This window comes from Stegodyphus dumicola, chromosome 5, assembly GCF_044657685.1.
Source record: "Stegodyphus dumicola isolate Sdum_Otavi_A_Nest chromosome 5, ASM4465768v1".
NCBI classification, from domain to species: domain Eukaryota; kingdom Metazoa; phylum Arthropoda; class Arachnida; order Araneae; family Eresidae; genus Stegodyphus; species Stegodyphus dumicola.
In genome coordinates, this window is record NC_140772.1 from 141,974,421 (window position 1) to 141,987,259 (window position 12,839).

Sequence of the window (12,839 nt, forward strand, 5' to 3'; positions counted from 1 at the left end):
GCCGAACAGCCCGTTTTCGCCAACTCACAGTCAATGAATGGCGACTATTGGTGACTGTGCGCATCGTAAGAAATGCCAAAAAAGCAATTAAAAACAGTAAAGTTTAAAATATTCCGGTACTTTTCCGTTTTGCCGGCGCAAGCGATAAAGTCGCCAATAATGGTACAACTGATTCCAAACGGAATATTCTCGCTGGTAACCTTTTACGCCTCATTTTCAAAACAAGTCGCAGCTTTTTCTTATCAGATTGATTGTTTCTTTCAATACTGGCATATAATTACATAGAATTTTTATCAAATAGTTCAGTTTTATGTCTAAGGCCATTTTAGGTAATTAAGTCAATCAGGACGCAATACCCGAAGCCGAAAATACAGAAAAGGTAAAGTCAAGGGTTAAATTCATCAATTCTAAATGAGAATGCATTAGCGAAGTAAAGCACTGCAGTTTTACATAATTTCTGAGTAAGCTATTCGTACGAATTGAAATATTTCTTGCATTTAAACTTGTGTTCCAAATTAAGATTTAACTTGAAATTAATGTAGATAATTACTGAGAGCATTAGACTTTTGTAGAGTAGTTTACTTGAGATGAGATCGCTTGGGGTCACGTGATATGAACCGGCGAATCAGGATGTTGAACCATGAAAGCATAGTAAATTCTTAAATTAATGTCTTTTTACAAATTTATTGCCTTAATTTATTGGCTTTTTATAAAATTTTGAGCAATATTAAAATGTTTATGCCTTTAAAAAAAGAACTCTTAGAACTAACATTTTTTAAAATATTTTTTATGTGTATACTGCATGTTGTCGCCAATAAAGTCTGCTTGGCGAGATTTGCGCCGGCCAAACGGAAAAGTACCAATATTCCTTCATGTCAATTTATATGAAAGTTAACAGTTTTAGAAACTATTATATATATATATATATATTCAATATTTCTTTAGTAAATAAATTATTATATATATATATCATGAAGTACTATTGTAAAGGTAAAGTAATCAAAATTATCTTTTAACCTTTACGACTATCTGGACGCCTACGTGATATCTCATTTCGGGCTTTCCCAATTCAGGCTTTCTGAAAATAAAAACAAATATTGCACCATTTCAGGCTTCACTCCCCCTTCTGCAGGTGTTTTGGATGAGAACATCAAAGATCATATACCATTTCACCTTTCATTGTATGATGAGATTAAGATGCATAAAGAACACTTATATCAGCTGGAAAGGAAGGCGCATTCTTCTAGTGTGAATACCATACTTGAACTCTGTTAAGCAGATATTCGTGAAAAATCCATTCTCTTATGTATGGTCTAACACTATTTTCTACAATGAAAGCCACCTTTTTAAAGGCTATCAAATAATAAATATATTTTATTAAAAATTATGAAAGTAGTATCACTCATGAGGTTCACGATTTTTTAAAATATTATGCTTTAATACACATTTAACGTTAAAGAAATCCTCAAAGATTTTTATTTTTCTGTTTCGATGCGCTTGTTTATTTTCGATATTTCAGTTTTAAAGATTTAGAATTCTGTTTCAAGAAAATAGTAATATTGTATCGTACTCAAATTTTAAAAACGTCATAAGTTGTTTTCTATATTAGATATAATCACAAATGCCATTAATGTTTAAATGGCGAAGAGTCATTGTGACATCACGTTATACACGTAACATTCTTTCAAGTTTTCGGATTTTGCATTAACCCTGAATGAAAAGGCTGAAATGGGAATCGTTTTTATCCATCCCATCTACAGAAGCTGAAATGGGACATAATCGAACGCCTATACTTGTTACGTAAATTTCATTCTACTGGACTATAACATAAATCATTGAGGTTTTTTTAAAACAAAAGATTATTGCTATAGTTATGAATGCTTATGTGAAATTCAGGTTCGGTCCCGGCAAATAAGTTGGCTAGGCGTGTGTTTTCATGGTCTTGCTCATGCGTAAAACAGGAATAAAGGTTAGTTTCTGTGTCACCCTTCATTAGGAAGATAACCTTCCTGCGTTTTATCGTAATTCAATTAAATAAAAAAAATATTGCATGTGCGATCTTAAGCCAGAAATCGTTTCTTCAAAATTTGATTCAGATAGTTCTCATCCAAAATACAGATTTCCTTAGTGCAAGTATGCGCTTTACAGTACACGGACTTGCAACTTACAATCGTTAACTAAAGATCTTTATGCGCATTGTTGCCAGAGTTTCGAGACTTTTGGAAATTTGGCGATTTCTACTAAGGCGGTTGCGATAATAAGTAAGGATTCACTCGTAACTGAATTCTCCTAGCCCCAAATCCACTAGGATATGATTTAAAATTGTAGGACTGCATATATAAAGATTAGATTATTAGAATATGCAAAGCCACGAGAGCTGTATGCCTAGTAGAAGGGATGTCTTCGCGGAGAATTTTCCGAGGGAAACTGGCTGGTATTCATGTTACATATGGGAGAAACCAACAACGCAGCCGGTCGGTTTGCTTGGGTCTGAACACAAGCTAGGTCGAATAACCAGTATGCAGCTATTTTAGCTTATCGACCGTTGTTGGCCCTGGGTATATAATGAAAAAATATAGCAAAGCAATGTTGTAAGAGAATCAAGAAAATACTATAGTTATGAGGAAAGTAAATTATCCAATGGCTAATTTTTTTATAGGGTGCAAAAGCAGATTGATACAACTGTTAGACGTGCATAAACATAAAAGCTGATTAAAATACACACCACGATCGACCTTATTTTCAAATAAAGAAAAAACAAGCAAAGAAACAGAAACACAAACAAATATATTTATATGTATATATATTAAAATAAGTCATTTGAGGCTACAATAACGAATAATGTATATTATGAAAACATTAGAGGTGTCTGTAAAATGTATTCCCAAATCTTTTCGATAAACATTGACATAAGCTGAAAAGGCGTAAGAAAAAAGAAATCTTCGCTATCGATTTTAAGAGTTTGAAATTTATTGATAATTTTTCCTCGGTCAGAGTAAAACAAGCCAGCTGCAGAAAACAGCTTTTTAAACATTGGAGAGCAAAAGCTTTTTAAACATTGGAGAGCAAAAGCTTTCAAATGTACTTCATGTACGGTGTCCAATATATTCCATAATATTTGTATTTTTAGGTATTCAGCTTCATATATGAATGAAGCTGTATAAAGCTGTATATAAGCTTTTTCGTATTCATATGCTTAATTTGAAAAGCAGTATTCTAAAAGCAAAATCGTTAAAATTTAGAATGAAAGGCATAAACATAATGCTATAACTAATGCTGCAATTCTTTAGTATATGCAAATAAAGAATCAATTCCTTTCGAAACGTTCCATAAAAACTAAGGCAGGAATAAATATCTGCATTGTAATTTTATATTTATTTTTACTAAATTGAATAAAATTAGACACCATGAAGAAACTGCTCAAATTTAATCTAACATTTAATATAAACAATAATCGGAAAAAAGATCGGTAATTTTATTAACTATAACCGAATAATTAATATAATATTCTCATTAAATATAACCCATAATCATAACTAATGATTACAATTCACATCATAATTACTGATAAAAGTTCGAGGATCAAATTTTTGACTCTAATTTAATACTTTAATCAGCAAACAAATGTGTGAACAGACAAACGGGAAAATGCAACACTCTTATGTCCTCAAATATTATGCCATAGACAGAAATTTCAAAAATTTTAATTTAACCTAGGAGAAAATTTTGTGCGTAACTGGCATGTCGAGGATCATTTGGTAGTTAACTGCCACGAGTATCATATTATGAGAAAAACCACAAAAACACCATGCGGCAGGCTTATTCGCCGAGATCTGAAGCCTATCCAACTACCAGAGTTATCCATTTGGCCACCGATGAACCGAGAACCTACTAAACTCTATACAGAATTATACTTTTGAGAAAAATTTTCAAATATATAAGCTGCTATTCACACTAAGAATTACATTTTAGGATAAATGCATTCCTATATTTTCATTAAAGTAAACAACATGGCACGATATATATTAACTAAAATGTGATACTAAAGTCTCTCTGAATGTTAAATTTTATTATTTACGTAATCTTCGAATTCGTGCCCTTAGCTATATGACAGTTTAGACTTAAAAAAGCAAATAACGATGGATCCATGTATGTAAGCAGATAACTCCCACATGCTTAGCCATAATCACACCGCCCCCCAAAAAAATTCAAAATAAAAAATCTATAGTTATTTTTCATTATTGGGTAAAATATTAACTGATACTGAAAACATTTCATCAAAGTTTGGGGAGATGTGAGCTGGAAGAGATGAAATTAATTATATTGGCTTCCCTAACATAAAGTAACATATTCAGTACAGTTTACATTTTAAAAAAGCTGTAAAGAGTTCTGAACATTAAAAACGATAATGATACCCAAACAGCACTCTTTAAACAGATAACGAGAAATAAGTAACTCACATGGTGGAGCAGATTTTGTTCTCCATACGTGCTCTCTAGATTTAAAATCCATTCTTGAAGCACGATCTTGAGCAAACCCTCTGTGAGGGAGTTTCTCGTCAACAAAACTATGGGACATCATAAGCGACGAATAGTACCTGATGTTTGAAGTTTATCAGCTACAGAATAATTTTTGGAGGTAAGAATTGCACAGGCTCAGAGTTCGAATCTGATAAAGAAGTCTTTTGGCGCTTGGCGACGAAGCTTTCTTAAGCAGAGTATTGATAATTTACGACAGGCTAAATGCGTATCGGCCACCTGGATATACGTTATCGTAAATGATTCTTGTCTTATCGGAGTTTGTTGTATTATTTTCGCAGTCTGCAGTCACTAATAAAATATTTATGCATCACCTTAAAGAATTAAAAATTAAACTTCCAGAATGGTACTATGAGATTATACATCACTTACTTGAAATCTACCATGCATAATTATAGAATACTAGTTGTTATGATTTTGAAGAAAAGCCGTCTGAATGGAATGGTGGTTTTATTCTAATTTTAAATAATAGTCAAATTTCTTTGAAAGCTTAAGTGAAAGAAAACTGACATAGGGCAGCCCAATTACAACTTCATACATTAAAACATAAATTAGGCTCATGCAAACCAATAAATATTTAAATCAATATTAATGCGTGACAATGGGAAACAATTATTGCCGCTTGTTTTTAATCATGTAAAAACTCTTTATTAAAAAAAGATGCTAAAATGATTAATCGGTTAATCTATACCGAAATATGCTATACATCTTTTAGGAACAACAGTAAATTCATAACAATTATTTATAGGATATATTACAAATATAACAATCGGACACAATAATATAAATGTAAAAAGTCATCCAGCAATGTATTTATCTCTTTCAAATTAGATATTTTGTTAAGCAACTACAATTATACTTTAAAAAATAAATTAAAGATCGTACAGAATATCGAACGACAACCTGCTGAGAACTGGCTCCTTATAAGATAACGTGCACGATGATGTTTGCTTTATTGAATACAGGAAAGGATAAGAGAGCAGGATGAGGACTGCTCGGGGAGGGGGACATATTCGTGAAGAATTTTCTCAGGGAAACTGGCTTGTATTAACGTTAGGTTAAAATATATTTAAGGGTGCCCCTTGGCGGAAATTAGCGATTGGCCAGCAAGGCACAATTTCAAGACGGCCCCTAAATAAAACCAAAATAAAAGTCAAAGAATTACACAAACTCGATGTCCACGTAAACATCGATCTATTTTTACTTAAAAATCGATAGAGCACCCAATTCTACACTAGAGCCAAACAAAAAATTTATAATCTCGGCTAATCTTTGGAATATGGTAACAGGTAGTTTGGCGACATTTTGGTAAGGCGATAAAGGTTACTAGGTAGGACTTTAGCAATAATCTGAGAAGTACACAGTTCGAATCACAGATTATTTTGTCTCAGAGAAATGAGAGATTATGAGACATGTCATGCGACATTTTCCGGAAAATTCCGATCGTGATTTTAGCTAATAAGCACTTAGAAACAATTTCGCTGCTAAAGTGCAGAATCGCCAATTATTTGTTTGGTACTTTTTACAAGAGTAAGAATTTCTTTGACCTTTTTAAGTGAAAATAGGCCGATATGTACATGGATAAAGTCAAGCGTGTGCGCAATGCCATTTTTGTGCAATTCTGGGATGTTTTTTTAAATGAAAATAGGTCGACGTGTACATGGATACCGCGTATGTGCAATTCTTCAAAACGCGCGAAGCAGTGGGCGATTCTGCACTTTCTCCCAATTTCGCACCTAATCTTAGTCATGATTATTAAGCACTTTTGTTCCATAAAAGTTCTAGCATAAGCGTAATTCGGCCAGCAGATTGTTGAAAAAATATTGCGTAAAAAAAAAAAAAAAAAAAAAGCCTTTACTTAGTGAAAACAAAATGGGAACAAAACAAAACAAGCAGGTTGCTGTAGCAGGATTGGTCGCCAAATTTTCGCCAAAAAATCGCCAAGTTACCATAATCCGAAGATTCACCATAATCTCAATAAACTGCCTTTTAAATCAAACAATTAAATAACATAAAAAAGGAAATACATCTTATCGCATCTACGCAATACACAAAGGAAATATCCACTTACCATATTTAGAAATTTCTGTGTCTTTAGTCTGTGGCACAAAAAATAACAGCATCCAAAAGCTTTCCTCAAACCATGTTCCCTTTCTAATGAAACACTTTATATGGTAAGCACTTGAACCTCTTTTGCGACAAAGCCATCTGAACGATCTTTACGCTCGACCATACACATTTCCTTCGTTCAAACAGGACACTTAATAATTCCGTTGAATGACATCCAACAAGGTTTCTTTTCTTCTGACCTCAACCAGTTAAAAAAAAAAAAAAAAAAAAAAAAAAAAAAAAAACTTTCGCTTTCTTGTTTTATACAAACAAACACCCAGTTTACAACCGGCAGCCATTTTACGATGAAAAGGAAACAATACGCAAAGTACTTCCTAACTGACATCCAACACAGAAATAAGCCCTTACAAATATTCTCCCATCAGTCAAATTCACCGCAATCACGCAACCAAACACGTCATAATGTTTAACTACTCAGGTTACCATAAATGAAACAACAGTTTCGCGATAAATGAAGCACCGACCTGGCGATAATCCAAGGGGCTACCTAAAATATAGACTAACCTTAACGTTATATAGGGCTTGGATTAGGTTAGGTTCGCAGAAGATTTGGGTACTTCCGCATTATCGGAACCACATTGGGGCAGTCTGGCGATTTTTAAGCTAAAAGAGAACAGTTACTTTTAAATAATTATATATTAGATACACACATGTTCTACATTTCAACTCTATATTTATTTCAAAAGACAAAAACCCAGTTACAAATGTTTTTGTTTTTGTTGTGGTGGAAATTGAGGAATAATTCTAAGCATTATTCCTTTAGCGATTTTGCGGTAAAAAAATGTATTCCGGCAGAAATTTCATTCCTCTTTCTTCTATTATAGGGAAATTCTACACGTAAAATTTTTTTAATTGAGTTTAAGGCCCACCAGCGGCCGAGCGGTAAAGACGCTGAACACTGGTAGTTCGTCCGAGGTTCGAATCCCGCGAACGGGCTGGCTGCATGGGTGTTTTCGTGGTTTTCTCCATGTGTAACGTGTATACGAGCCAGTTTCCCTGAGAAAGTCCTCCACGAAAGGCATCCCTCCCCTTAGGCAGATAGCCCTAGTGTGCTTTGCCATAATTAAATACACCACTACACCTAATTGAGTTTAAGACCAAAATGTTACAAATGTTTTTGCTGTGGTGGAAATTGAGGAATAATTCTAAGCAGTATTCCTTTAGCGATTTATAAATAATGTAGGATCCGGCAGAAGTTTCACTTCTCCTTCTTCTATTATGGGAAAATTCTATGAGCAAAAATTTTTAAATCGAGTTTAAGACCAAAATTAATCATAGTTTCTCAATAATAATTTTTCAAATTTCAATCACAGTCGTTGGAACTTGGAATACAATCAAAAGAACGCATACGTAAATGACGACGTTGGAAACTCAATATTTGTCATGGGCGAGGTTGCCTGAATAATTTCTATGCGCATGGTTACCAGAGTTTGGCGTATTCTGAAGCTTTGGCGATTTCTATCAAGGTTGTTGCAATAATATGTAAGTACCAATATTTGAATATGGCAAATCACAACGACTTACTGGCTAGGGCTAGGGATGCCTTCATGGATGACTTTCTAAAAAAAATGGTTCGTATTCACTTTGCGCACGGAGCACAAAAATCAATCATGTTAGTCAGCCTGTTTGCCTGAACTCCAACCCGAGCCGCATTATCAGTATTCAGTGGTCTTAACCTCGCGGCTACTGGTGGGGTTTTTATATATGCAGAAACTATGAATATACGCATGCAGCTAACTAGCCCATTCGCTGGGAGTCAAATCGGGGTTGACTTGTGTAAAATGAATTACTAAGTTTATCTTTCAGAGTCGACCAAGGTCGGGCTGATGGCTGATCACTGGTAATTTGACGCGTTTTTAAATTCCTGTGAAAGGGTTATCTGCATCGCTGTAACTTGAAAGACTAGCCAGTTTATTCCCTTAGAAAGTCCTCCGTAAAGCCATACCTCCCATGAGGCAGACAGACTTAACGTGGCTAGCCATAACCTCAAAAATCCTAATCTTTATGTCTCGGAAATATTTGCCAAGCTACGTCAATGATAAATGCTCAGGCGGCATCACATAATATGACGTAACAGCTGAAAATTTTTAAAATGTCAAAAACTATTAAAGAATGAAAACTTGCTTGTCCTAGAATATGCGACTCTTTAAAAGATAACGAAGGCAAGGACGGCAAACAAGGGCACCTTTAATGGATACAGTGATATCTCTGTAGTTATAACAAATGACACTGAAAGTACCAAATGAGGTCGAGCAGTAGAAGAAAGTGTAAGCGGCAAGATTGCACAATAATAAAGTCCGAACAATCTCTCTTAAGGCATCGCCTTAAACCTTTAAACAAATGCAATTAGAGCAGGTTCGCTTTCTGATCACTCAGTGATTACATAGCTGACGTAGTTTCTTATCAGTGTATTTTCAAGCAGTAAAACTTTCATTTACTCTATTTACTAGAAGGCTAGCAAGCTTAAGTAGATCAAGTATATCACTTTTGCCTTCCAGGTGAACTCTGCCATCACTTTAATAAGAAATGCTATTTATCAGAAAACTTTGTAACGAACTCATTTATTTTAACTGTGCTTAACAGAAACTGCATCTCCAGCAAAAGCAACATTTTGTGCATGATACATATTATAAGAGCAAATGCGACAGCAATTCCACAAGCACAAAAATGTCCGTTTTCTAATCTGCATGACAGAATGGAATAGATGGAACTTTACAACTGTATTGTCATTTTCATAACTTTTGCATTGATACATACCGAAATGCCCATAGAGTAAACAATCATAAAAAAAAAAAGGCAAAAAATGTACATAAAAATACTTCTGAATGCCTTCATTAGAATTTCCCCTAAGGCATGACTTGAATATATATGGACTCATTGCATTTTAAAAATAGGCTGATATAAACATTTGCTGTATTTTTCTTGAAATCGGTCCTTTTATAATTGAATTATTCCAAGTTATGTCAATATATATATATATATATATATAAAGTCAAAATGACTTTGCAAAGGCAGAACAAAAATATAACTTGTTGTGTATCGTTATCGCACATTTTGTGTTTCTCAACTTTTAATAAATATGTAACTACGCTAACAACAAGTTCAATCTTTCGACCAAAATAAAAACTGCATTCGTAATTTTATTAATTTTGTGTTAAAAAATTTGTGAAAACTGTGATGTCCCGGATTTGTCTCAGGAAAGGATGACTAACAAAGTTTTAGGGAAACTGGTTGGTATTTATGATATACACAGGGAAAAACATAAAAATGCCTATGCAGCCAGCTCGTTTCCGGAATTCGAATCAAAGCTGGAATTACCAGTGTTCATCGGACTTAACCACTCGTCTATGGCTAAGCCACCAAAGCTAGATAATTAAAGAATTAAATGATGAATAAAAAATTCCATCAAGTTCCTAAAAAAAGTCTGGAATACCATCTAAAATGAAATTTTGGCATTCCTTGAGAAATTTTGTAAGCGAATTGATTGCACTTTAGAGAAAGATTCTTAAAGCCAGAAACTTATTGTTATTTTCAAGACATTACTTCCTTTTAATTTCGTATGTAGACAAAGGTATGCAACTAAAATAAATATTAAATTCTAAAATAATATTCGCTACATTATTTATTAGAAGACAAAATTTTATGTCAGAAATAATAAGGTATATTAAATACAAGAACAGAGAAACAAAATAGCTTCTTATAGAATAGCTGCTTATTGCTCTAGATGAGGTTTTTGCTATGCTTGAAAACGACAAAGCACACAAAAGCTATCTGCCTATGCGGAGGGATGCCTTCCAGATGACCTTTCTGAGGGACACTGGTTCGTACTTATAGGCTTTTCAGCAAAACCACAAAAATACCCATACTACCAGCTCTTTCTTCAATTATTTGTTTTTACTTATTACGTGCTCCGCCCTTAGGCACTACACGGAAAGAGACGTATGCCTCATGGAACTCTTTTTGAAGGAAACTGGCTCGTATCCATGTTACACCTGGGGAAAACCCCAAAAACGCCCATGCAGCCAGGTTCGCCGGGACTCGAATCCCGAACCGAACTGCCAGTGTTCAGCGGCTTTTATCACTCGATCGCTGGTAAGCTTTTTCCCAAATCCAAAGTTTAGATCGAACTATCAATGTTCAGCGCCTTATTCTCCTTAGTCAGATAGCCTTAAAATGCCTTGCCATAAACAAACAATCTAACCTAATCTTCACCTTTTAAAAAACGTATAAATCTCATTACCTAAATATGTTGCAGTTTATGAAAATCATGCCTTTATTCAAATGAAGAGTTCCAAAAATAAGCAGAAGACGTATCGCGATTTTTCCCCCTTTTATGTCCCAAATTTATTTTTTGAAAAAGAGTTTGTAACTTAACTGGGTCATAAAAGCTCCGTTGGGACATAACTGAGCAATTTTAATGATGGGACTAAAGTTTTGTAGAAAAATTAGGGATTGAAAGAATCGTGAGATTAAAATTAATACTGAAAATTCCCCCAAACTACAGCATTTTTAAAATGCTTTGTTTAAAAAAAAAAAAAAAAATGAAACGTAAATATCGTCTTTGAAATATGACAATTCGTTTGGTTTCCTTTTATTACGGTAAATCCACGAGGGACACCTGTCTAAAATATAATGAGGTTCACGATGTTTCTCAAGTTTAGAGGCAAATAAAATCACAAATAAAATAAAAATAAAAATGGCCATTTCCTCGGAGTTTCAAGAATAAGTCTGTCTTAACATGCTTTGGGCGATGGTTTAAATTTAAAACCTTCTTCGGTTTCCTATTAAAAATTCTTTTCGTGATTTTAACCTGCAGTTAATGTCTCGGATTTAGCAGCAAAAAATCACACGTACTGTCATAAGAAGTTGGATCATTATAGGTTATCAAAAGCTACAATATTCGGTCTAATAGTTAACCAAGGAAAAAAAAAAAAAAAAAAAAAAAAAAAACTACTTGAATATGCAATGTTGCAAATGACTATCCTCGGTCTAATAGCTAAACCGGAAAATTCTCAAGTAAACTAGCAGGAACTTCATTGATTATTCTCAAGCGGTAGCCAAGCTTGTCTTTCACTGACGCGATAATATCGCGTATTGTTCCTAAGTCGAGAAAGTAAAAATGAAAGAAAAACTTACCCGCGAATAACCCAACACGACGGAGGACGCCACGAGAGAGATGAGGGATGAAATAAAACAATACAAAAAATTCCGCGCTCAATGAGCTGCAGTTCTCGGGTCAGTAGCTTCGAGAAGCAAAACAATAGATGGGGACAGGAATGGAGAGGAAGAAGAACACGAAGTTTGCCCATCGCACGAGGTCAGGAGTGCGTCACGTGAAAGCAAATGGCGCGAATTGGGAGAGGATATCCCACGTTACGCTTCACCAGACGTCATATCCGTCTTAGTACACAAGAGTTTTCAATCCTTGATCTCTCCATTAGGTGGAAGGGATGTATCTCGACTTGTACAACATCCGATTTACATTTGTATGGAAAAGATATAAAATAATCCATCAAGCATCAATGACCATGAAATATACACCGTCTTTTTGCCTATGTTTACAATCTGGAGTAAGCCTGCTAGACTGGCGCACACGTTTATGATACATGTAAAAAAAAAACCTCTCTGGGAGAAAAAGATGAATTCATCCGAACTGGTAATTTCTGACATAAAATAAATAAATAAATAAATAATAACAATAACGGTCATTCATATACGCCGCTTACCTATGATAGTAATCACCGCGGCTCACAGAGTGGTTAATGTTATAAAAATTGGCAAGCGAAAGAGATTGTTTTTGGTTTGATAGAATATGGCAATGGTTTGATAGACTAGGGCTATCTGCCTAAGGGAAGGGATAGCCTTCGCGGAGGACTTTCCAAGGGAAACTAGTTCGTATACACGTTACACATGGGGAAAACCTTGGAAACGCTCGTTCAGCCAGACCGTTCGCCAGGAATCGATCCCAGGTCGGAACTAGCAGTGTTCAGCGATTTTACCTCTCCGCCACTAGTGGGCCTGCAAGCGAGAGAGATATGTTTCCAGGTAAGCGATCAAGTCACCAAAATAGCTTAGTTTCGATTTTAATAAACCATTTAAAATTAAGAAGAAGAAAAAAAAAACTTAGTTTGGAGGAGATTTTCAATAACTCTATCCATTTTAAATGAGGTC

General features: G+C 34.6%; 1 protein-coding gene across 4 annotated transcripts in view; it reads right to left on the reverse strand.

The window, feature by feature from the left end:
- Positions 1 to 12,839, reverse strand: part of LOC118181301 (uncharacterized) — a 296,292-nt gene that overhangs the window by 18,802 nt on the left and 264,651 nt on the right. Inside the window, exon 1 of one of the 4 annotated variants that reach the window (XM_035350411.2) lies at positions 4,461 to 4,627. The exons of the other annotated variants lie outside the window; for them this stretch is intronic. Coding sequence (XP_035206302.1) covers positions 4,461 to 4,581 — 121 coding nt within the window. The 5' untranslated portion in view covers positions 4,582 to 4,627. Of the gene's footprint in view, positions 1 to 4,460; positions 4,628 to 12,839 lie in introns of those variants that run through there. 4 annotated transcript variants of the gene reach the window in all.